Source organism: Dreissena polymorpha, chromosome 5 (genome assembly GCF_020536995.1).
Source record: "Dreissena polymorpha isolate Duluth1 chromosome 5, UMN_Dpol_1.0, whole genome shotgun sequence".
NCBI lineage: Eukaryota > Metazoa > Mollusca > Bivalvia > Myida > Dreissenidae > Dreissena > Dreissena polymorpha.
The window spans coordinates 108386494-108414299 of NC_068359.1; the positions used below are offsets into that span (position 1 = coordinate 108386494).

General features: G+C 38.6%; 1 protein-coding gene across 4 annotated transcripts; it reads right to left on the reverse strand.

Moving 5' to 3' along the window:
- LOC127832242 (hairy/enhancer-of-split related with YRPW motif protein 1-like) lies at window positions 1-26847 on the reverse strand. Of its 4 annotated transcripts, XM_052357559.1 has the most exons (5): window positions 26802-26847; window positions 11944-12131; window positions 3501-3596; window positions 2102-2189; window positions 1-1494 (listed from the first exon to the last, which is right to left on the reverse strand). In XM_052357559.1, the coding sequence occupies exons 2-5, from the start codon at window positions 11980-11982 to the stop codon at window positions 356-358; spliced, it is 1362 nt and encodes a 453-aa protein (XP_052213519.1). In that variant the 5' UTR covers window positions 11983-12131; window positions 26802-26847; the 3' UTR covers window positions 1-355. The 4 variants fall into 4 exon arrangements, with proteins under 4 accessions (XP_052213519.1, XP_052213518.1, XP_052213515.1 ...); XM_052357558.1 differs by lacking the exons at window positions 11944-12131; window positions 26802-26847 and adding an exon at window positions 4883-5346; XM_052357555.1 differs by lacking the exons at window positions 11944-12131; window positions 26802-26847 and adding an exon at window positions 4883-5346 and having other exon boundaries at window positions 3501-3612.
- Window positions 26848-27806: the final 959 nt, after the last annotated feature.

Below are 27806 nucleotides of genomic sequence, written 5' to 3' on the forward strand. Positions count from 1 at the left end.
TAATATCTTAACTTTTATTAACATACATAGGTCTGTGTAACAACAATATTGCAACTTTACATAACGATATAAATATCACAAACTTGTGGAGATCTTGCACATTTCACGTTTGCCTTGTCGTTCCTTCAAGAGAGATGTGAACGAGAATAGTATTCTTACAATGGTCACCAATGTCAGGGCCGGACCAACCTTCAGTCCGGTCGTAAGATTTAGTACGGTCCACTATGATCAGTTCAATCATCACACAACGCTTCAACAATACAACGTTCATTGTATTTTGGTCGTTTCCGTCCAGGCAGGAGCTGACCGTTATGTTCTCGTCATTTTCGCACAGGCCTTACCTGACCGATATGTCCTACCACGGTCTCCAAACGGAATGATCTTCGGGCCGAGGCTGCTCGGGGTCGGCATATCTCTCGCTTAAACGAGCACGCGAAACATCCGGCGCATCACCTCGGTCATGGTTCATATGAAGGAAAGCAGACCGCGCATAGCTCTGGTTGTAAGACTGAGAACAATATGAAGTGTTTAGAGCAGGCGGTTTGGGCAAAATAGCACATCCTTGCGGGGGTTCCAATCGTTTTGCCACAGGCGTATACACTGGTGAACACGTGAGTTGTGCTGGTCCCGTTGAGGTTCTCCTGATAACAGTTGGTACTGAAATTGTTTTTGAATCGTCAGTTCGTTTTTGCGGCATCTGAGTCTGAGAACTATTTGGCTGAGCAAAGTGTTCGGTCGTGTCCTCCGCATTAGTATTATCTCGATACACAATCACTGGTGATATATTTGTTGTGATACTTGCACTACATGTATTACTATTACTAGTATACGAAGGTGAAATTCCAAACACTTGAGGCATTGAAACAACAGTGTTTATACCGGATGAAATTGTGGTACAATAAGAGTCTAGCGCCGACGCTTGTGGAGAAAGGTACGGAATGGCGCCGCTAAAGGCCACGGGAATGAAAAACGTTCCGCCATTCTGTGTTGTATAAATATTCGCCGGGACTAATATAGTTACCGGAACATTCGGTGCGGCCGACTGTGCAGCCACTAAGTCGCTATTGCCCGCTTCCTGTATCGGAGAGATCTGACGCGGGACTGTACCGGGCAACAGAGGCGGAGGGCGCCACACGGAAAATAGCTCGGGAGCGGCATTGTCTTCTTCGTGTATGTTTTCTGCCTCTACACCGTCTGTATTGGCGGTATTGTCCGTTTGGGCGTGCGCGCTTGGACTCGTCGTAAACTGTTGACGCTCTGAGCATTCATTTACGCGCGGGGAAATCGCCGCAGTGCCAGAAGAACGAAAGTTCGCCGAATGATTAGGAGACGTGCCGAGCCTGTTGGAGATGTGAGTGAGAAGCTTGCTCTTCATCTCTTGGCCCGCGCCGTCAACCTCAGTGGAAGAGAGCACACGCATAACCTCCCCTACACACGTCTCGATGCCGCTCTTGTAGTCACTGTCGCTTGTTGACGGCGTGCACATTCGCTCACCTTTAAGTGGGAAAAAACGTGTTTAATGTTTCTTGTACAACATTCGGATAGATGATTCTTTACAAAACGTCTTTTCTTAAAAATCTTTTCTTTGTCTGACTTCGATTACTTAATAAAGTTATGACACTAGAATTATTTGCATTCATGTGTTTATAAAAAAAGGTGTTTATATAACAAGTCTAAGTAATAAGTGTATTTTTTCTGATCAGTGAAGATAATATATCAAATAATCATTTGATATATTCTCTTCACTGATCAGAACAAAAAATGATTTAAAACTTGAATGCAGCAGTCTAACTGTAGACGTATGTCTTCTGTAAAGAAAGATGAACATAGCTGTGTACATGATTAACCCATTTATGCCTACTGGACTCTCCAATCCTTTTAAATTGGATCAATTTATTTCCAAAATTAGGGATGTCTAGTTCCTTTAAGCAAACAGCGCAGATCCTGATGAGACGCCGCATAATGCAACGTCTCATCTGGGTCTACGCTGTTTGCCTATGCCTTTTTTCTAGACGCTAGGCATAAATGTGTTAACTTGATCGTGTCAACATGTTTATCTATGATATATTGTATTATATATTCAACACACAACAAGTCGTACCGGTACGCGACTGTTTCTGAAGTTGACGCACACAATCGACCGTCATTTCTAAAATGTCTGCCTTTTCCATCTTTTCGAATCTTTCACCCTGCAATATTATAATCATCAGATACTTGTATTCTTCAACACAGTTTAAATGCGCACAAAACATACAATAGAAAAATAAGAACATGTCAAATATATCAATAAAACTAGTATGAGTTTATACAAAAGGCTCGACTTTATATTATACTACAATGAAAACTCTCATTTAATTCAGAAATAATCTGGTGTCCGCATTCCGATCATGGTTGTGTTACATTTGATCACACGACAGAGCTTGTCAAAGATACATTCACACATATATAGTTTAAAATATCAATATATTCAACATACGAGCTAGCTTAAGTCACACGAAATCGGTGACAATAGATCAAGATAATGCAAGATAATGCAACTTACATTATTGAACAGAAAAATATTATTTTCAAATCATGTATATGTAATTGAGTCGCGTTCTGAGAAAATTTGGCATAATGCATGTGCGTAAAGTGTCGTCCCAGATTAGCCTGTGCAGTCTGCACAGAATAATCAGGGACGACACTTTCCGCCTAAATTGGATTTGTGCTAAGAAGAAACTTCATTTAAACGAAAAATGTCATAAACGCGGAAAGTGTCGACACTGATAAGCCTGTGCGGATTGATATGCATCAAAGCGACGACGTCAACGGAGAAGCAGATCAAGGCCTTGAAATGAGCATAAATCAGCCGCGCTTTGGGAACACGGGATTTAATAACTGTGCGTTAAGTATCGTCCCAGATTAGCCTGTGATCAAGTACGCCACTTTCCGCCTAATGCATTCTTCCGATTAGAAGAGATGTACTTTAAACGAAAAAATATAAGAGCGGAAAGTGTCGTCCCTGATAAGCCTGTGCGGTCTTGAAAGGCTACTCTGAGACGACACTTGCATGAAACCCCGCTTTTCCACAGATTGGCTCAAATATTCGTGGAAACATATGGTCGCAAGAAAAAGGTACCAATGGTAGGATCCGTGTAAGACAACCAAATATTTATTCAGTTAAGTCATGATAAGAAGACAAAATGTCCATTGGCGAATTAACACAAAGGAAAATAATCAAAAACGCGCAATGGAAACCAGTAAAATTAGTTACATCAAACCAACTAAAAAAGAGAGAAAATTCCCTGGAGCTACGGCAACATCAGAAATATTCCCGATAACAATGCTAAAAATCTCATTGATTGAAACGTTGGCACCAAATACCGTAAATCCGCCAACCACCCAACCCCACCCTCTAACCACCCAGCCAACCACCACCCCCACCCCCCCCACCCCCACCACCCCCCCCCCCAAAAAAAAAAGGCCCGGACATTTCGCAACCAGAGAAATGCCTTGACTACCTTGTGCGTCACCATGCCAGCCAATATAGCCTTTAGCTCTATGAGACTGTTGTTTATGCGGGCGCGCCTCTTCTTTTCCATCGTTGACTTTGTCACCTGAAGACATTCAGTCCTACATATAAAATGCATGGAGCAGATTTTAAATATTATTTTAAATATAAGATTAAAAGGGTAAATTTTGTGGCATTTAGTTTGGAATGTATGAGCACAAAACTAATCGCGATGTCGACGACGAAAAATGACAATACAACCGTATAGTAATGGTATTTGCAAAAAAAAAAAGCCCGTTTTGCACATTTTGCTGTTTTGCTATAATAGGCGGTTTGTTATGAAATTAAAAAAAAAGTACAAAAAAACATGTTTGAGGTTATATAAATTTTACGAGGGTCAGAAAAAAAAAATTACTTGATACAGCTATTTTTTAAAAACCTTTGTTAAAACCATGTTTTGCTGCCCTCTTAACCCGTGTATGCCTAGCGTCTAGAAAAAAAGGCCTTGGCAAACAACCTAGACCCAGATGAGACGCCGCATGATCAGGGTCTGCGCTGTTTGCTCAAAGGAATTTCTGTAAGAAATATTTTAAATATAGGAATAAATATACAAGACATCCCTAATTTTGGAAATAAATTGATCCAATTTAAAAGGATGGGAGAGTCCCCTAGGCATAAATGGGTTAACGACTTCGGATGCCGGTTCAGCCTGCGACAATGACGGCATCGTGTCGTTCGACGTAAAAAGTTGAACAGTATTTTAATGTCGATCGGACAGTACCCATATTAAGAACATACTTGTTCCTCAGACTGCATTCGATTTCGAAAATAAAAATGTGTGTTTAACATAAGTAACATCACCATTGCCTCGTGTGTACATGTGTTTACATATAAGTCGCGTTCTGAGAAAACTGGGCTTAATGCATGTGCGTAAAGTGTCGTCCAAGATTAGCCTGTACAGTCCGCACAGGCTAATCAGGGACGACACTTTCCGCCTTTATGACATTTTTCGTTTAAATGAAGTCTCTTCTTAACAATAATCAAATTTAGTCGGGAAGTGTCGTTGCTGATTAGCCTGTGCGGATTGCACAGACCAATCTGGGACGACAATTTACGTACATACATAATGCCGAGTTTTCTCAGAACACGACACATATTATTAAACGAATAATATGTCGTTGGCAAATCGAGGGATGTACAACCAACACAACGAAGACATAAAGGTAGATATGTTGTAAAAATAATAATGTACTTTTAGCTTTTAGCAAAAACGATGATATGATGTATTTGTTATAAAACACACCTGACCACACATTAGGTAATATATTTTGGCTGTTGTGAAATATTTCCGCGTATATTCCAAACTCTGATGCAACATCACGTCGGAATTACCTTTCGCGTATCGGACAACGAACTTCGAGGTTTTTCGGACAGCATCTTTGCCCTGCGAGTTTTCCCGAACACAATAACGGAATCGCCTTGAAATCTGTCCACACAATCGCAGTAAAAAGGTTTACAGGTTCAAACACAACATTATTCACATATAACATATTAGTAATGTAACATAAAGAAACGTTTTCATGTGCGTCGACACTGAAGCGTGACCAATTTCTAAGTAACAGTCCTCACTTAAGTTATTTTAACAACGAATGTCCTATCTCCGTTTGTGGCTACTCAATATGTCCTGTTTAGATCATATTTATTTTTTAATGGTCCGAACGTGTACTTTCGTCATCAGGCATTTTCAACAAGTTTCAACTTGTGTGGATTCTTCATATGAACATCTGTGTTAATCATATTCGCATTACAAACTTCATCATCGCCTGACGTGGACCAGCCCAGCAATAATTTTAACGGTGCGCGTGACACACTGTCGCGCTCGTATTGGCGGAAGCGTGCCTCGCATGAGCGACCACGTGGTGCGACATCAAATAAGATCGGTATTTGTCGCCAAACGGGCGCGTGCGACTTTGATAGACATGCGAGGCGCGTGGCAAATTTCGAAACGTCTTCGTGGGAAAACTCCGCCCACTTGCACAGGTAAACGCGACGTTCAAGTATAACGAAATTCCCATTAATCTTACATACCTATGGAGATGGTCTCATAAACGACAGGTGATTATTTATTAAGTCTCTCTTTCGGCTTGCCGTAGCGTGGGAAAGTGGTGACATCAACGGGATGTTTTGCTTGAAATCAGTTCTCGACATGAAGTATATCCAGTTAATTAATACACACGTCTCGAGGTGCTGGGAGTGGATTAAATACGTTTAACAAATAGCACTGGGCCTCATTATGTGACTCATTAATTAAAAATGTATTAAAAGAGTAAACCGAGTGATTTTTCTTGATGAGATTTACGAGGCATATATACTGGTCATGCAATGACTTGAGGCCAACCCTAAGTGTCGGCCATACTTTTGCACCGGCAATACCAACAGAACTAGTAAAACAATTTAATTAAGGCGCACGGGTCTAACCCCAATTGTAATTACGCTGCCTTTCTAAGGAAGCCGAGCTTTAACGCTTACGATCCGCTTGTCGGAATGGGACGATGTGATTAGAGATGGTAAGGTAAACTTCTGGCGTATTCATCTATAGACACCGTCCGTCGTTGTATTTGATACAACCAAATGAGACAGTTACAAATTCGTTTGGTTTTAAGTTTCATTGGCAGGCGGGCTTAAATTTCAGTTTTAATTGTGAGATGTTATCGTTTACGAGATAAAGAAAGGTTCTCATTATTCACGATGGGGATGACCCATTATTAAGTGAGGGTGCTTAAGTAAATGTAAACAGTTATATGGATCTTCCAAAGTCACTTCTTGTAACGTGACGGCGCATGAGTTGTATTTAACTGGTCCCCCGTTGAATATAACCGTTGACTCCGTTGACTATAATATACAACAGGTACAGGCTAATGTATCGGCGATTTTAATTGGATAACGCGAAAACCAATCGGAACGTTGTTTATTACTGTCGGGAATTCATGACGTTAACGTTTATCCGCTAACATGCACGCGACGTCATGTATACTATCGACGTCACTTTTCATGTTGTATATTAAACAACTTCGTATGAACGTCTAATAAAATGTCGACACTAACGCAACTGTTTTCGTATTTCGCAGTTTTTTAAAACCATACGATCATCATACGCAATAATAACGATCTTTTATTCTTACCTGTCAGCTGTCAAAAAGTTCGGGAAATGTTTTGTTTCCGGTTTGGAAATGGTACACGGATTACTTCCCCTAAACCTCGAATAATCTCGCGATATGTTAACCGGTCCAAATTTGGACCGGTAAAATTAGCCTGTACCGATCCCTATATAGAGAGTATGCGATAGATAAGGGGAGGTAACCAATCTAGAGTTGTATATAACGTTTTTACCAAACGTCATAAATATAAATTAGCGGGTTTAGATGATGTATTATGTATTATGTATTTCTTTTTTGACATTGAAGTCAAGGATAACCCATGAAAGTGCAAGCACTTATTTCCAATGGGGTCGTTTTTTGCTGAAGAGACAGCAAGCAGAAGAGACAGTTTTGAGATACAAAGAATCCGGGTGCGATACCCTCGCTCTTTGCGAATAGATCCCTTGGTTCTTTTACGTGCTGAGTGTATAGCACCGATACACGCGAGAATAACCTGGGTTTCATACCAGTACATCTCATCTCATGATCTGTAATTGTGTATTAGTTTTGAGGGTCGTTCAAAATTAAAAACCTGTGGCAACCATAATTGCATGTTCAACTAGTGGTTCATGTCAGATTTAATGCATAGGACATGTGAAATAGAGTTGGTCGTGTGACATTGTGTATTTTACTCGTGAATATTGTTAATAAAACTGTGGGCCAAGTCTCAATAAACACATGTGTCATAGTAGTTGTATATTTTATTAAAGTGACGCATAGTACATAAATATCATTGGTATTTACAGCATTAATACCATATATATTGATATATATATATATGTATATATATATATGTACAAACATTGTACTACCCAGCCATATAAATGGCTTACGAGTCACTGAGTTGACATGTTATCGGTGAAGTCATGTAATCACATCAAAATAGTGCAGGAAAGATCACGATAATAAAAAGAGTTAAATTGTATAAACATGGATAGTTTATATCAATAACTTCTGTTCATTATAAACAGATGTACTTAAAATATTAGTATTGCAAGTTCATATAGAAGTAACTAATATTCTTTACATAGGTTATATAATTTACATAATGGTTTGTTTTAATTTATGTCGGATACATATAATGCTTCCGATCGTTTCACATAGCAATCTTGAATGAATAATGCAGATTTATAAATAAGTCGTTTATCAGTCAGCATACATGCTAGCCTCTCGCTATACGGGATGGTAGTTATGTTTGGTTTAATATTTGATATACAGTTATAAAATGATAATCTTAAAAAAAGGTAGAAAGGACATTCAAATAAGAAATGGTATTCTGTCTCGACCTTATTGGGTTCTTTACACAGAAGGCAGAGTCTTTCTTCGATCTTTAAGTTTCTAAACCAACCGGTTTCAATCCGCAGCGGTAAGGTACCTGTTCTTATTTGAGCAATGTAAGATCTCAAATGCTTTGGTAGTTGCATAGACACATAATTTTCACAACCAAGTTCGTGTTTAATTTGTCGGTTAGTCCTGAGCTTGGGTTGGGAAACGAGATCTTGTTGCAATTGGTCAGCATATATACGTGTAAATGTCTCTTTAGCATGGCACAGCAAATTGTCCAGCGACAGGTTGCTCATGGATTTAATACTGTACAGGTGAAGAAAATTTAATTGTTCAAAAACACGTTTCACGTCCGAACACCATTCATGGCTGTGTGCGTTATCCCACAAAAATACTTTCTTCGTAATTCTGTCATCTGGCATTTCGACGAGGCGGTCCCATAGGCGGAGCATGTTCAGGTGATGTCGCATTGTGGGCGCTTGCCATCCAGTATCGCCATTTATCGCCAAGTTCGACGCATGTTTATGGACGACTAGAAACGACCGGATGGCCCTGTGCTGTATCTGTCATATGGATCGCTATTTTGACTGGTGGGTCGTGTGACATTTCGCCTTTTATCGCGGGCCATGTCACATTAAACCACTTTGGCATCTGACACTGCGTATTTTAATCGTATGTCATGTGACATATAAAATGAAGGTCATGGTACAGAGCGTATTATGCATAATGGTCATGCATTACACGCGAGAATCATAGCACATTTAACATCTTGGTTGTGTGATATTGCGTGCGGAACTCGTTTGTCGTGTTGCATTGAATTTATAGTTCGTAGGTCGTAAAATATTTCGTTAAAACACACGAATTAGGTGATGACACGAATAAGGTGATGACGCGTATTTTATACTTGTATAGGCAGAAGTATTAGGGAGCGGGAACGACGTACGCCTCGAACCCTTATACCTAATGCTTACTTATTTGATTGAAAACTTCGCTGATTGCTTATTTTCGTTGGTCTAGAAACCGTTCCGAATTAAAAAATACGTTACCGCGCCATTTCTGCCAATTTAAATGGACCTATTCACGGTTTGGTAAAGTGACGAAATTGCAACAAAAAACTGTTGCAAATTTTCGTTGAACTTACGTTATTTGCGAGGAAACAATAATACTGAACATTTTCCATGCTGAAAAATATCCATTATAAGCATCGTTAGGCCATTTATGGATCTGAAAATTACAGAGCGATTCAAACGCGAAACGATTGAATAATTGGGGAATTCTGTTGTAATCGTTACATTTTGTGACGCTACCTGGATTAATGAAAAAAATAGTAAAACACTTAGTACTTAGTACCAGGATGGCCTATTGGTTTAAGCGCTATACTATTACTACAAAGGGTCAACGGTTCGCCATGATTTGGATGACTTGTTTGTGTCTAGAGGGTCAACGGTTTGCCATGATTTGGATGACTTGTTTGTGTCTAGAACTTTTTCTTGTGTTGTGCCGCAGAATTTAGTTGCTATGTTTACATTTGTAAATACATAATGATACATTGCAAAATATGCCAAAATGTGTGAACAAGTCCCTTTAATGATATAACGTGTTTATGTGTTATATGTTTTAGCGGTTGGAAATGGTTGCCTGTTCGCTCCTAACATCCAACAATTTTGTTTCAGCCCCTGACATGTGCCATTTAGCATTTTGTATTAATCACATCAATTAAGCAAAATTGCGTAAAAGTATGAAACACACAATATTAATGCATGATTAAAGAACATAACATGTTATGCCGTCTGATGTTGCGTTTGAAACACACTGGTCCTTCGACATTAATTCCTAAGCACTTATGTCGTGTTTAAGTGCGAATTACGCACAATGTCATAGGACATTGGTTATGACCGGTCGTAATGGCATTCACGGTGAAGATGCATATCGGTGGCCTCTCTGTCAAAATGCTGCCTCTCTGTTCATTCTCGGCTGCCTCTCTGTTATAAACATGAACGATGGATTATCGTAATTCACAAAAGAGATAAGAAAATCTAAAATTAAACCCCGTGAACACATGTGTGCATAAAAAGAGGAGGTCCACAGTATTCCGCAGGTCCAACCACTTACCATGAACTCTATCGAAGATGGAATGATGACGAGGGTGGTGGAACAATCGTGCCTACATGACACTTTAACATAGCTTTTCCGTAATATGTCAAATATCTAATGTCATTGAATTATCATCTCTATGATCAAAACTTTACGTTCAATATACGCTATATAGTAATGTTCGTCAATTTTACTTAAAAAATGCCTACTTTCGCTTTCGTTGTGGCACGGAAAGCCTCTCGATCGGCTCACTTTTCTGGCACGGGATGCCTAGTCGTCGAACTAAACCGATTGATTTACCATACTTCCCTTCTCGAGTGGATATGACTTATTATAGGCTAGACTTTTACAAAATTGAATCTTGTATGTGTGCAATTTTAGCTGTAAATATTTCATTTTTTAAATATATCTGCACACAATTTTGTGTTTTGGCTATTGGCGAAAATTTAAAGATAAAAATTGCTATGAAATGAATAAATTTTGATACCAGGGCTCAGTGAACCAGGAAACAATACGTCCTGGACAGGGAAGTCATGATACTTATTGACTGGTTCATCCAGTTGTAAAAAGACGTTTTAAAAGGACCAAATATATAATGGGCATTTTTCATAACCTGAGCCCAGCCGGCGACAAGTTACTTGACTTGCACGAGAAAATCCATGAACTCATGGCAGTTAACCAAATCTTTGCTTATTGCATTAAGTACTGTAATCACGTTGTCAATGTGTGTTCATTATTTCTGCAATTCATCAACGCGATCTTCATTACTGACGAATTTATACATGTACATTAATATACTTCAAATATGTAGCCAATAGCGTTAGTCCAAATAATTACGTTAAAAGTCCCCTTTTGCCTTTGATATTTACATTCAATATTCTGACATTTTAATTTTTTACTATACATCAATACTTTTAACAAATGTTAAACTAATTTTACTTAGAAAAATAAAAATGTCAATCGACGACTAGGCTTCCCGTGCCAGAAAAGTGACCACCCTCGCCATCATTCCATCTTCGATAGAGTTTGTGATAAGTGTTTGGACCTGCGGAATACTGTGAACCTGTAGCTTCAACTCGTGGACCATCTCCTTTTATGCACAAATGTGTTTACGGGTTTTAATTTTATATTTTCCTATCTGTTTTGTGAATAACAATCATCCATTTTTCATGTATATACCAGAGAGGCAACCAAGAATGAACAGAGAGGCAGCATTTTGACAAAGAGACCACCGATATGCATCTACACCGTGGCATTGGACATTGTGTTATCAACGGTCGTAATGTAATAAGACATTGGTAATCAACGGTCGTAATGGAATTGAACATTTTGTATTTAAGGTTATGATGGCATAGGGCATTGCTGACGCTTATTTATGAATCCAGTTAAAAAGTGTGAAGCATATATAAAACTAGGAATGACATGCAATATCATATATATAATACTGACATGCTATATCACAAACGTCTGTATAAATAAAGTTCATGACAGAAACATATGGATCATGTCTCATTTTAAATAAAACACAGACGTCACTTGATACTCTTATACTAGTTAATGTTTATCAAACAACAGGTGTGTAAACTTATTTATACAATATGACATTACGTTAAAAAATACCCATGTTCAGTTTCTTATGATGACATTGCAACTGGTTAGTCATTGTCATATCACTGTAACAAGTGAAAATTTAATGACCTAAATATGCGTTAATCACGACGGAACATGCTTATTTACATACGTGAACGCATACACTAGCAGGTCACGGCGTTTGTTCGGTAATATGCACTGAACAGTTATGAGGACACACACCTCCCATACCATGTTTCAATATATGATGCAGGCAGGCCAACTTAGAGCTATAGGACACTTCCTTACATGTTGAGAGAGGCTAGATACGGAATGGGTAGATTCCATGTCAAGCAAGCGAATGTCTCGAAAGGTTCCGGACCGTGTAATCACGACTCATGTTGGTCCAGCAGTATTAGTGTCGTCAGACGTTGGGTTTAACTTTTTCATCAAACCTTGCAACTGATACTTCAACCATCTTGCCGGTGCAAGTGAACCTGTAATTACATAAGGATACGGTTACCGTGTGTTTGACATGCGAAATTGTTTACTGTCGTACCCGCCATCTATCATGGTGTGTGATACCGCAATTAAAAAGCTGGCACCGCTGTTTCTCGGTGTCACATGTGACGCGCGTTCATGACCCTGGCTATCGGAACACAGACCTTCCTGTCTATGCACCATGTATCAAATTATATGTCATCTTTCTTAATGCTTGAACTCTCTTGTATCAATTACTACTGTCATTACGGCTAAATTATTTCAGAGATAAGATGTGCTGTAGTTGTTGTTGTAAGGATTGTTTTTTGGTTGCGAATAATTTATTTTATAAAACTGCCTAAGAGGCATACGTATAGATATAAGGCTGGAGAACATTTATTTTGAGATTCTTATCCGCGAATGCCCGTTTTAAAACCGCAGCCCAGAAATGGTAAATTTTATTTTTTAAATCATAAAAAAAGATAAACGCAAACTAGAAAATTCAAACATTGGACACAGCGACCGTTTCGCTTACTCCATTCTGTAGCTTAGTTTCAGATCCCGAATGCAATTCTCACGTTACACCTGTATGTGTTAGTGTGTTCCGAATGCTATAAGGTATTTCGCGTCTGTGGTGAGTTCCCGAGTACTCGGAGTGTGTCGCAGCTTTCTTAAGCAAATTTACTTACAAAACTCACGAAAGTTAGGACGATTTTTTTATATTATTATTGCAATGTCCAGCTATTTAGTTGTAACTATAGGATATTTGATGTTGATGTTATTGCAATGTCCAGCTATTTAGTTGTAACTGTAGGATATTTGATGTTGATGTTATTGCAATGTCCAGCTATTTAGTTGTAACTGTAGGATATTTGATGTTGATGTTATCTTAAGATATCTTAAGTTGTTATCTTGTGCAGTGGGGTCGGTCGTAGTTCCTTTAGGGAACCCTACCTGCCCGGTATTCCCTTAGGAACCCCATCTGCCCGGTATGGTGACCACCAACCAAACTAAGATGCGCCTGGAGCGGAGAATGAACCCGGTGCCCGTAGGTGAGAATCGCGAATACCAACCACTGATTGACAGCATCTCACTTGGCACGTTTATTATAATTAAAAAGCTTATTTCACATCCCGTTACGAAGTTAATGTGTTTTTTACCAACTTTCTTCAAAAGATTACATCGGCGTCAGGCATATTCCTCGTCGCCACTGTGGCAATCTCAAGTTGACACTGGTTGTAGTTAATGAGTTAGAAATATCATGATGTAAATGATGCGGTCAGAAGAAATAATTTCCTTTTAATGACTGTGTTAAGTGATTCCATCAACATGTTAGTTGGGTCAAGACAAACAGCCGTATGCAGATAAAAAAATACTACCATTGTGCAGTGATTGTGAAGATGCACTACAGGGAAAAAAGTGCAGTGATTGTGAAGATGCACTAGGGAAAAAGTGCAGTGATTGTGAAGATGCACTAGGGAAAAAGTGCTGTGATTGTGAAGATGCACTAGGGAAAAAAGTGCTGTGATTGTGAAGATGCACACGGGGAAAAAGTGCAGTGATTGTGAAGATGCACTAGGGAAAAAAGTGCAGTGATTGTGAAGATGCACTAGGGAAAAAAGTGCAGTGATTGTGAAGATGCACTAGGGAAAAAGTGCAGTGATTGTGAAGATGCACTAGGGAAAAAGTGCAGTGATTGTGAAGATGCACAATGGAAAAGGTGCAGTGATTTTGAAGATGCACTAGGGAAAAAAGTGCAGTGATTGTGAAGATGCACTAGGAAAAAAGTGCAGTGATTGTGAAGATGCACTAGGGAAAAAAGTGCAGTGATTGTGAAGATGCAGTAGGAAAAAAGTGCAGTGATTGTGAAGATGCACTAGGAAAAAAGTGCAGTGATTGTGAAGATGCACTAGGGAAAAAAGTGCTTTTCAGATAAGCTGATAGTTGTTAAATGTAGCCTGACAGTGACTGAGAACTGCGCATTCAACATGAATTGTAAATGTAGTTGTTAACTGTAGCCTGACAGTGACTGAGAACTGCGCATTCAACATGAATTGTAAATGTAGTTGTTAAATGTAGCCTGACAGTGACTGAGAACTGCGCATTCAACATGAATTGTAAATGTAGTTGTTAAATGTCGCCTGACAGTGACTGAGAACTGCGCATTCAACACGAATTGTAAATGTAGTTGTTAAATGTAGCCTGACAGTGACTTAGAACTGCGCATTCAACATGAATTGTAAATTAATATTTCTTTAATATGCGTATTTAAGAATGGGTTAAACTGTTTAACACTGTGTTTTTATTTAAATAACGCCGCAAAAAAGTTGTTACTTGATATGCTGGTGTTACTATGTTGTTCGGTTGCTAGGTGGTTTTGTCAATATGTAAGTCAGTCGATCAGTCCGCATTAAATGTTATAAGTTTTTTGAACGAACTTCTACATTTCTCCAGCGATTGAATTGAAACTAGAGACTTATCAGCACCGTAAAGTTTATTGCAAGACACTGTTTTAATACCCAGTGATTCTAACGTTCGAGTTATATGCCATTGAACAGGGCAATTGTTATGACAGAATCATTAATTGTTGTAAAGTTTGGGAGAATTTTTTTTCACATCTGTCAGTTCTTAAATTGAAACTTATATGTGTCATCACTATAAAGTGTACATGCGCAAGATGTTTAAAGTAATATACTCGTGAATTTAACCTAGCATGACTGCTGTAACTGTGGCAAAGTGGTCCGCGGGTAATTTGTTGTTGTGTCGAATATATAGTTTATAGAAACAGAAATGGAATGGTTTGTAAATCATTTTTCAAGTCAAAGAATGTATATTGTCACAAAGTTACACACTTGCAAGTACATATATCAATTAATTATTAATCGGTATTCATAACGCAATATAATTATTGACATTCAAGAAATTAAAATAATGGTATAATATAGTTAAACACATTTACCTGATATAATGCAAACGCGCCAAAGCAAGTTTGTGTTGTTGTGTCCTTGCACTTCAAATCCGCCTACGCGCTAGAACGTTGCCTACGCGCTAGAACGTTGCCTACGCGCTAAAACGTTGTCTACGCGCTAGAGCATTGCGTACGCGCTAGAACGTTGCCTACGCGATAGAACGTTGCGTACGCGCTAGAACGTTGCGTACGCGCTAGAACGTTGCCTACGCGCTAGACCATTACATATGCGCTAGAACGTTGCCGACGCGCTAGAACATTGCCGACGCGCTAGAACGTTGCCGACGCGCTAGAACGTTGCGTACGCGCTAGAACGTTGCCTACGCGCTAGAACGTTGCTTATGCGCTAGAACGTTGCCGATGCGCTAGAACGTTGCGTACGCGCTAGAACATTGCCTACGCGCTAGAACGTTGCGTGAACGCTAGAACGTTGCCTATGCGCTAGAACATTGCCTATGCGCTAGAACGTTGCCGACGCGCTAGAACGTTGCGTACGCGCTAGAACGTTGCCTACGCGCTAGAACTTTGATACGCGATATATCGTTGCCTACGCGCTAAAACGTTGCCTACGCGCTAAAAACGTTGTCGACGCGCTAGAACGTTGCCTAAGCGCTAGAACCTTGCCTACCCGCTAGAACGTTATGACAAAATCAGCCAATTAGCATGCGTGTCCGTTTGCGATTGGCGACTTATTCAATGTTAATTGCTCCCCAGATGATTCCAAATCGGTTCAAAACTTGTTGAACAGAAATTGTTCATATATGTACGTGCATCCAGAAAAGTATTGCAACCGAAATTGAACATGTATAGTCTTAGCCGCGTTAGTGTCAGGAGTTTTAGATAATTTCACAGACATGTAAATGCACGGCGGCACAACAGTTAAATATTTGGGGACACGAAGTAACTATCGCGCGCACAACAAATAGCTATTTCGTATGCATACAACTATCAATTTAAAAGATAATACGTTACGCCCCCCCCCTATAAAAAAATAATCATAAATAAAAACACACACACACACAAACAAAACAAAACCGAAAGTCATATTCATAATAATGCATTTCTTCGACTGAAATACGTGCGTTTGTCTGCAAGACATGAGGCCAATATTCGGAAAATTTAATTTCCCAACAATTGTTTCGTAAAATACGATACAGCTATCGGGGAATTCCCGCAATAATGTATTGAACTTAAAATGCGATGCTAAGATGCACACAGAGCCGCGCCAGGATCTACCCTGTCCGTTATGAAGTCAGACAATGTTCCGTGGTCAGATTAGAGACATCATGACTCGTCATCAGAGTATACCGATGCAGGGGGATACATGGAAATGCATTTATGGGGCTACACTTTTCGGATATGCCATAAAGCCAATTTCCGCAGGACGCGCCTCCTATCTTCGACTGCACTTTTCGTATATCCCATTTATGCCGAGTGGACTCTCCCATCCTTCTAAATTGGATCAATTTATTTCCAAAATTAGGAATTAGTATTTCTATATTTAGAATATTTCTAAAAGAAAGTCCTTTAAGCAAACAGCGCAGACCCAGATGAGACGCTACATCATGCGGCGTCACATCTGGGTCTACGCTGTTTACCAGGGCCTTTTTTCTAGACGCTAGGCATAAATGGGATATGCGCCAAGTAACGTTTTCGCACGACGCCGCTCATGTACCGATTGAAATGTTTCCAGAAGTACTCCTGTGTAACTTACAAAAGGACCATCAACGCATGATTGTGTTTTGCAATGCGCCAGTTTTCATATTAAATGACAAATATTAGTCAGAAACGCAGCCGTTTACAGGTATACGCGTTTTTAATTTCTATGGACTTTTCCACTTTCCTGGCGTCATAAAACCAAAGAAACAAAACAAAATCCATATCTAACTGCCAGTGTTCAGTGACAGTCATAATATTATGAAGAATGTTTCTTTTTTTTCACATGTGCAATTATTATTTCAGCTATTCCGTGCGTGACGGGTGTTAAATTACCAGGCGACCATACAAAGGCGGTGTATTAGTTATTAACATCAGCTATGGTTTCAACAGTTAATCTGATGATATTGCGATTTCAGTGGTAAGAAAGCAATTTCATTTTTAATCTTTCCATTTAGGAAATTGGTAATAAAACTTTTACAGCGACATTTATTAGTTTGCGGAACATATTTCAGCGCATCTTTGCGCTATCGTGTCATCTTTCCTGTTCGTCACCGACTTTGATTAAAGCACGGTAGGTAATCTTGTGCCCCGTCGAGCAAAACACAGTAGGAATTCATATGCCCCGTCGCATGATTTAACAGCGCGCATCGCATCTTACTATATTCAATTAGACTATTTCAAATCACTGTCACCTTCATTAAATCACTCGAAAATATATATTGCATTAAATCCCATCAGCTTTGTCTGCAGAATTCAATCACTCTTCTCAATTATTTACTAACGTAGATAAGTATGCTTTCATTATATCCACGTCGCCGTGTCTGCATCATAAAGGGGAGGTGTGTACGTACAATTAAAAAATAAATATTGTTTTTATTGTTTCGAGTTTTTGATCATCGGTAAATATAACAAAAATTCAAGCGTTGATAGTTAAAAGACTTCGGCTTTCCGTCCGGCCGCCTGCCCGGTATTTATACAAAGAAAAATTATCCAACGTATTTATTTAAAAAAATAAACATTGTGCTAAGGTTGATCATATCTGATTTATGTGTTAAATCTTACGTAAAACTGTCAATAATAAACACGCAACGTCCTTTTAGATACTTAATAAAAAGAAAACACTCGCTTTGATATATGAAACATAACAGTTTAAGTATATTAAACATGATATCCGCTGATAACGTTTATTGCTTAACTTAATAGTTACTCAATGAAAAAAGTCATGGTACTTTGTAGATGCATATAAACGTTTTGTACTGATTTGGTTTAACCGTCATGGTAATGAGTGTTGTTATTTGTTTTACTCATATGAATAACTCGTACTGTTCTTCTGATTGAATGTGTTTTATAAATTTATATTATAAAAAACCTACTGTTAACGGACAAACTAATTATTTGTAAAGCGACCTAAAAAAATGCCAAGCATATCAAACAGGCAAGAACAATAAGTCGATATTAAACGTTTTGGTAAATTGACAAATTTAAAATCTGTTCCAAATTCGCAAATTTTCGTTGTAGTTATGATGTTTGTGAGGAAACAGCAATTATACTGAACAATTAACATGCTCTAAAATATTCATTATATGCATCTTTTAACGATTTAAAATCCTGAAAATAATAATGCGTTGCAACGCGAGACGATTGAATAATTTGGAGAGTTCTGTTGTTGTCGTTATATTTTGTGACACTACGATGATTGCTTATATAAAGTATAAAATACTACTGTATTCTCATTGTATGAGCACGGATGACCGAGTGGTCTTACTTTTACTCCTGGGCTCTAGGTGTCAGTGGTTCGAGCCCAGTTGAGGGTTAATTTTTTCGTTTTTTAATGTATTCTTGTTTTTTTTACTGGAGCTTTTAGATCATATGTTTACATTTATCAATATAAATCATTTAATGATAAACTTCAACACATGTCCAAATCTGTGAAAAGGCCCCTTTAAAGGGACCTTTTCACGTAATTGACAAAATTATTAAAAAAATGTTCCAAATATTCGTTGTAGTTATGATACTTGTGAGGAAACAGTAATACTGAACATTTACCATGCTCTAAAATATCCATTATATGCATCGTTTGACGATTTAAAAACCTGAACATTATAAAGCGTTGCAACGCGAAACGATTGAATAATTTGGAGAGTTCTGTTTTGTCATTATATTTTGTGACACTACCAGGATTGCTTATATAATGTATAAAAGACATAATTGATTGAATGAGCCCAGATGGCCGAGTAATCTAAGCGTAAGACTTTTACTCCAGTGGTCAGCGGTTCGAGCCCAGTTTAGGATTAGTTTTTTTCTTTCTTTAATTTTTCTTGTTTTTTACTGGAGCTTTTTATGTAAAATGTTTACATTTATCAACATATACCATTTAATGACAAACTTCAATACATGTCAAATTCTATGAAAAGGTCCCTTTTACCTTCAGTGTTTGCATGATAGTGGGGGTATCGCATGTAATCTCTGGCGAGTGTTTGCATGATAGTGGGCGTACCGCATGTAATCTCTGGCGAGTGTTTGCATTATAGTGGGCGTATCGCATTTACTCTCTGGCGAGTGTTTGCATGATAGTGGGGGTATCGCATTTACTCTCTGGCGAGTGTTTACATGATAGTGGGCGTACCGCATGTAATCTCTGGCGAGTGTTTACATGATAGTGGGCGTACCGCATTTTCTCTCTGGCGAGTGTTTACATGATAGTGGGCGTACCGCATTTACTCTCTGGCGAGTGTTTACATGATAGTGGGCGTACCGCAAGTAATCTCTGGCGAGTGTTTGCATGATAGTGGGCGTACCGCATGTAATCTGTGGCGATACTTTACCGCATGTAATCTGTAGCGATAATTTACCGCATGTAATCTCTGGCGATTCTTTACCGCATGTAATCTCTGGCGATACTTTACCGCATGTAATCTCTGGCGATAATTTACCGCATGTAATCTCTAGCGATAATTTACCGCATGTAATCTCTGGCGATAATTTACCGCATATCTCTGACGATACTTTACCGCATGTAATCTCTGGCGATACTTTACCGCATGTAATCTCTGGCGATACTTTACCGCATGTAATCTCTGGCGATACTTTACCGCATGTAATCTCTGGCGATACTTTACCGCATGTAATCTCTGGCGATACTATACACCGTATGTAATCTCTGGCGACACTTTACCGCATGTAATCTCTGGCGATAATGTACCGCATATCTCTGACGATACTTTACCGCATGTAATCTCTGGCGATTCTTTACCGCATGTAATCTCTGGTGATACTTTACCGCATGTAATCTCTGGCGATAATTTACCGCATGTAATCTCTTGCGATACTTTACCGCATTAAAATCTGGTGATTCTTTACCGCATGTAATCTCTGGCGATACTTTACCGCATGTAATCTCTGGCGATACTTTACCGAATGTAATATCTGACGATACTTTACCGCATGTAATCTCTTGCGATACTTTACCGCATGTATTCTCTGGCGATACTTTACCGCATGTAATCTCTGGCGATAATTTACCGCATGTAATCTCTGGCGATACTTTACCGCATGTAATCTCTGGCGATTCTTTACCTCGTGTAATCTCTGGCGATACTTTACCGCATGTTATCTCTGGCGGTACTTAACCGCATGTAATCTCTGGCGATAATTTACCGCATGTAATCTCTGGCGATACTTTACCGCATGTAATCTCTGGCGATTCTTTACCGCATGTAATCTTTGGCGATACTTTACCGCATGTAATCTCTGGCGATTCTTTACCGTATGTAATCTCTGGCGATACTTTACCGCATGTAATCTCTGGCGATACTTTACCGCATGTAATCTCTGGCGATTCTTTACCGCATGTTATATCTGGCGATACTTGTCTTTGATGCTGCGTACGAGCCGCAGGCGCTCATGAGAAAACGGGATATTCATGAATGTGCGTAAATTGCGGACTGCACAGGCTAATCTTTGACAACACTTCACGCACATGCACATGTATTAAAACAAGTTTGTACAGAACGCGCCTCCATAAATTAGTGACACAACTCTACTTCCCACATGGTTTTAATCACAGGAAATGTTGTTTTTTTAAATGTGGATGGGGAGTACGGGTAAGTTTAAAATTACGTTGACCCTATTACCCTGCGGTAATATTTACCACATTTTTCAAAGGGGGCAATGTAGTACGATTCTGAAATGTAATTAGTCATACGATGTAAAGACAGATGCAATTATTTTGCAGTTTGATACGTGAATAGTTTGAAATGCTGTGACATGGCGGAATTTGAACCAGATAAATGTTTCTGCCTGCGTAAAGAGCAAATTTATTGTAACAGTAATGGCATATAATGCTTTCTTTTTATTAGCATCACCATTATCGAAACCAACAGAGATGTATTGTCGTCCGTAAACTATGCAAGGGACGTCAATATTGAATAAAATGTGCTTTTATTTGGATATGACGGTCATATTGCTGAATACGAAAGAACAATACCAATATATCATTGAGACCGTCGAAGTTAAAAGTGAAACAAATCTCTGCGCATCCTATCTTTCATTACTTGAGTAATCACAACTAATAAGAAACTGCAAACGACGTATTAATGAAAGGCAAATTTAATTTACATCGGAGAATATTTCACCGTCTTTGAAAAACGAGTTGAAATTCGTGGACTTGAAGGATGGTATCATCAAGTCACGTGGCTTCAACATTATGCGTGTCTATATTTCATATAGAAACCAAGAGAAATAGGTGGCCACGTTCAACTTGGGTTGAAACTGCATAGTAAAATAACACGAGTGTTCCAGGCCATTTGGGGCAAAGAAGTATTAATAAATGGGGTAAAATTAATCGACTAAATAGGACGATTAGGCGGTTGTGTCGAATTGTGTCGCGGTTGTATTTTTTGCACTTAACATTTTTTAACTGCAACACAAATCATCACAAAACGTTTTGTTTTGTCCTTAAAAAAATTTGACCTAAGTAGTAACTTAAAATTGTATTTTGTTATATCTTTCAACTTTAAATCTCATATTTTTTCACTGGATTTTTCAATCATCCGATCACGCACTATTTTGCCAAGACCCTTCTTGTAACATATTTACATAATTAATTTTGAAGCGTGTTGGTACGAATCCTAACATGTAGATGGCACTAAATATGAAGCCTTATTTGCATACTCAGCGTATACATTACGACGGCATGACATATCTCGACCAGAAGTGAAGACAAGCATGTGACCGAACAAATATATCTTCAAATGTCGACACGGTCACTGCGGGGAATCACGTGATCACAAAAGTACATCGTACGCACAAAATGGCGGAAAAAGCTCTCGCTTAATGACGAAAATCAAGGTATTCTCATATTTTATAATATCTAAATTAATGATAACTATGCGCATAGTACCCGCTGAATCTCGTTATGTACTCTGGTAATTGTCGTTTTTCTTAGATTTCTGTAGTTTTCTCAAACATTCAGACACAATAAACAATGAAAATTGTACATCGTCTGAACATACTTTATTTTGACGCGTTTGCTATTCAAGATGACAAACAAACACATAAATACAACAGTTTTTGCTTTCTATCATGATTAGAACATTTCGTACAAGGTTTTCCACGTTGTTTAAGCTTTTTTGGATCTGTTGCGAGGGATTCGGAAAATAGTACATTGTCTGAACGTTTTTTGTTTGAGTACATCGTCTGAACGGTTTTGAGTACATCATCTGAACTGCTTCTGTTTTTACTTTTAATGCGATGTTTATCATAATAAAATTGTAATAACATCTGTGATCAGCCAAGCGATTTTTCGTCCAAATGACGTTGCGTTCTATGATCAGAAAACACAAAATCCTGTGTTATTTTATACATGTTTACATAGTGTTTAATTTTATTAAATTAAATTAATTCAATTAAATACAAATCACGCTCGAAAAAAGTTGTTATTTATATATTTAAAAGCATGAAAATAATGTAATAGGAGGTATGTCATTTGGACGAAAGATTCTTGGCTTTTCGCATATTTATATTTAAAAAGACCAAATGTAGTTTACAGTTAAACTAAACTGAACTTAACATTTCTATTTACATACTTGGCGCATGTGACATTTTTTTTTACATACTTGGCGCATGTGAAAACTTATTAAAAATATAATGCTCGGCTCGAAACAGTGGCAGCTCTGAGCTTGCGGTGATTTTGTCAAATTCAATAATATATGTAGTATTTAATATTAAATGTAAATTGTTAGTCTGAATTACATGTATGTGGCAATCGATATATATGTGTATATATATATATATATATATATATATATATATATATATAGTATATATATATATATATATATATATATATATATATATAAATATATAAATATATATAATATATATATATATATATATATATATATAGTGTATATATATATATATATATATATATATATATATATATATATATATATATATATATATATATATATATATATATATATATATATATATATATATATATATATGTTATATATAGCTGTTTTGTTATTTCAGAATACGCCAAAAGTCAAGTCTATCACTTCATCGCTTGAAGAGAAAGCGCTTGAAAACATCGCAAACATTACGATTAGTTACACCAAAATGTATTTCGTCAACTACATGTCACACTGGAGTTTGTCTGCAACAAATTACACCTGTGTTAACGCCCATTAAGTCACCATTTCGTTCACCATTGTATAAAGTATCTCCACCCAAAAAGCGAGCAAAGAAAAGCATTTCTGCGAGGGCTCTTTTTGAGCAGCAGCCATCTTGTGAAAATATGCCGTGGCATTCATGACGCTACTGAATCAGATTTTCTTCTAAACATTAACAATGGATCAGTCAAAACGAAAAGCAAACAGTTTAGTGGAATCGATATCGTGTGAATCTCAGTGAGAAGCTATGAGAATACTACAACACAAGCAGGCAATTTAACGAGATACATATTCGTAAAATAGTTTGTACTAATGTATCTAAGATATGAAATAGTTGTATATCTACATCTCAAATATTAAAGGGGCCTTTTCACAGATTTTGGCATGTTTTGAAGTTTATCATTAAATGCTTTATATTGATTAATGTAAACATTGGATCAAAAAAGCTCCAGTAAAAAATCAAAAATACAATTTAAAAAAAGCAAAAAAGTAACCCTCAACAGGACTCGAACCACCGGCCCCTGGAGTCCTGGAGTAAAACGTCTGCGCATTAGACCACTCGGCCATTCTTCCGTATACAACTACCTAAGTATTTTATACTTCATATAAGCGATCCTAGAAGTTTCACATAATATAACGACAACAACAGAACTCTCCAAATTGTTCAATCGTTTCGCGTTGCAACGCTTTATAATTTTCAGGTTTTTAAATCGTTAAAAGATGCATATAAAGTCTATTTTAGAGCATGGTAAATGTTCAGTATTATGGTTTCCTCACAAATATCATAACTAAAACGAAAATTTGCGAATATGAAACAACTTTTTTCAATTTTGTCAATTTACACAAACGTGAAAAGGCCCCTTTAACTCTTATCAGATTCTACCACCTCCTTTTAATACCAATTTTATGAATTGTTATAGACTTTCCGAATGCTTTAAGAATGCTTTGTGCTATTTTATGCCAAATACAAATTATGTTAATGCTATGTCATGAAATAAAGTTTAATGTTAATAAAGAAGTCATTATGACATAGTGTTATAATTTATATGCAACATCATATAGAGGCCCTCGAATACATGTATGTGTTATTTAATCTTGACTGGGGTCAGAAGTTGCCACACGCAGGAAGTAAAATATTGTATTGAAGCTAAATAACTGATAATATAACTACCTACCGGACATGTGCCCAATTTGATGGGTGGGGGGCAGATATAAGTGTAACGTGTTCGTCGTTTCTTCGGGGTATATACGGTGGCTCCAAACACCAGTGGTATGTTTCAACACACAGCTTTTCCTAGGGCTTTCCTTAGATAATCAACTGCCTCATTTAAGACTGGAATCAATGAATATTCACACTGTAAATGATTTGTTATTGTTGTACCATTGGTATGATGAACGTTTAATTACTTTACAAGCCGGTTTCATATGCCATGTGTGACTTGGGTTGACTTGGGTCAACTTGGGTTGACTTAGGTGTCTTGGGTTGGCTTGGGTCGACTTGGGTTGACTTGGGTCAACTTGGGTTGGCTCGGGTAGACTTGGGTCGTCTAGAGTTGACTTGGGGTGTCTTGGGTTGACTTGGGTCGACTTGGGGTGTCTTGGGTTGACTTGGGTCAACTTGGGATGACTAGGGTCAACTTGGGATGACTTGAGTCACCTTGGGTGTCTTGAAATGACTTGGGTCACCTCGGGTGTCTTAGGTGACTTGGGTCACCTCGGGTCGGGTGTCTTACACATATAGCAACGAGTGTGCAGTGTCTCCCTCTGTGTTACGCAAGGAAGACAATCGGTCAGTGTAGTACAAGCGACAATAAGTAGCTTGACAGACTCAGGCTGACCTACGAGACCAGACACGTGCACTAACTGGAATGGAAACCTTTGACCCGGACTTATATACGAGTCTATAGGCTACCCAGCAAGCTATGGTATGTTGAGCGCAAAGTTGCCAGGGTCACCCTTCACTCGAAAGTATCCAAAGTCACAGAGATGTCCCTTGCTCAGGCTGAACTGAGAGACCAGAAACGTGCACTGGCTTATAATACCAAAGGAGACCTTTGTCCGGACTAGTATGAGTCTCAAGCTTACCCAGCAAGCTATGGTATGTTATGCGCAAAGTTGCTTGGGTCACCCCTACTCAATAGGCATCCAAAGTCACAGATACTTCCAATGGTATTTGGTCTCTAATTACTATAGCTTATTACACGTTGTGTTCTGTTCGACGATCGAACGCAGACTGCAAGCTCCCGTGTGTTGTTGTAGTTTATTTACAGGTCGTTCCCGCGTCTTCACGACTACATTTGGTATCGACCTGCCCCTGTGATGTTTCAGGGGAGACAATCTCCAGATAAATTCTTGTCTGGACGCCTCCGCCAAGGGAGTGCAAGCACCGCTCTGCCTTTATGGCCCCTCTCGCTGTCACCGGCTGTCGTCTTCATCCCCGAGACGGTTTCCCCAGCGCGTTGAGCGCACTAGGTACCGCCGCCCCGGGGTCCCTCTTTAAAGCCACACCCTCGATGTTCATGGGTTCCCTCCCACAACGAAGGAACCCCGAGTCCGTCCCGTATGTCCTTCCACTGGTGGTCCTGCTGTCCCGCCGTACCCGTCCCTCTACAGACGGGACCTCTGGACCGGTACGGGCAGGCGAGCTCTCGACGACAAACAGCGGATTGGTCAGATCCGCTGCATCCTGGAGAGGACAGCAGTCTCAGCAGTGAAGAAGACGTCCGCCTCGAGGGTGACGGACTCAGCTGGATTTGCTGAGCCGTCAGCAGAAGATCAAACCGCGAGAATCAATCTTCTGCAGGCGGCTCCTGGCCTCGGTCGCGACGAGCACGCTCCAGCTGCTGACCGAGACTGCTCGCTCCCCGTGTGTGTGTGTGTATTTCCATGTTTATGAGGTCCCTCCGCGCCAGAGGCTGCATTAGGTGAGGACCCGGAGTGTGTCCCAGCACTCCTTCCTAATCAGATTTTAGACTCACGAAAGTTGGGACGAATTTTGAATAATAGCTGCAATTTCCAGCTATTTATTGTTTTTACTGATTTTTTTTTAATTTAGGCGTGGTCTTGTGCTGTGGGGGGAAACCGGAGTACCCGGAGGAAACCCACCTGTCCGGTATGGTGACCACCAACCAGACTCACCATAATAGCAGCGCTTTATATACTGATATATATACCACGTGATCCGCTATCTAAAGACATCACCCTTCTATTTCATGTAAACACAACCCTACCGTTTCAAACAGTAATTGTATAATACTGTGGCTATATTATGAAATACATATTGTGCATCTTAATAACCGACTTGTATTATTAAATCATCAAATTATGAACATAAAAATACAATGATCAATCTAAAATACACACGCTATTTGCGAGGAACTTACCGAATAGTCGAATGGTTGCCCGCGGGAAACGTACTTTCGTTTTAATGTAAACAATAGGAATGCACTCAAAGAATAATGAACCTAAAGGTTAAAGTACCGGATAAAATCGTCACATAAGACATAAGGAAAAAACAGCAAATACACTTTACAAAAGTTATGATGCTTCAAGAGAAATGTACTGGATTAAAGCATTTTGAGGACTTTTATATTTATTATCTATTTTATATCTATTATACCCGGTACATGAAAGTCTTCCTATCAGAATATACTGTTGTTGATAGACTAGTGCAATGTTGAAATTATGCATTTGTACACTTCAGCATGTGGTGCATTACAACTAGTGTTTTGTGTATTTTCTTCATTGTCAGATATTTCCGATAGACAACATCAGTGCAGTAATATTTTTTTATAAGCGATAGTGTTAACAAGGTTTTGCTATAGCCATACACGGTAAACTGCCCCGCTTCTTGGTGACCATGTTTTTCAACGGACCGTAACAATTTTCGAATTAAGCCGATGTATCATAACAACAAAATGTTCGGACCAAGTTTAATGAAGATTGAAGCATAAATGTGACTTCTATAGTGTAAAAAAGGTTTTACTATAGCCATGTGTGCAAATATGCCCCCCTGGCGGCCATCTTTTTCAACGAACCTGAACCATTTTCAAAGAAAGCTGATATATCATTAAGACATACGTTGTGACCATGTTTCAAGTTTCGAACACGACAAAGATATCACTGGGACATTTTTTCTTACCAAGTTTCATGACAATCAAGCAATAAATTTTACCTATAGAGTTCTACCAAGGAAAAATGTTGACGACGCATTAAGTACAAATGGTGATGCTAAAAGCACACCATGAGCACCTTGTGCTCAGGTGAGCTAAAAATAAGAAACTAAACGTTATATGTTTTATGTAACAAATGTAATTTTTATTTGCACTAAACTAAATTTCCAGTGCTTTGTATTGGTTATGTCATAGTCAGAGAGGTAAAGATTATGC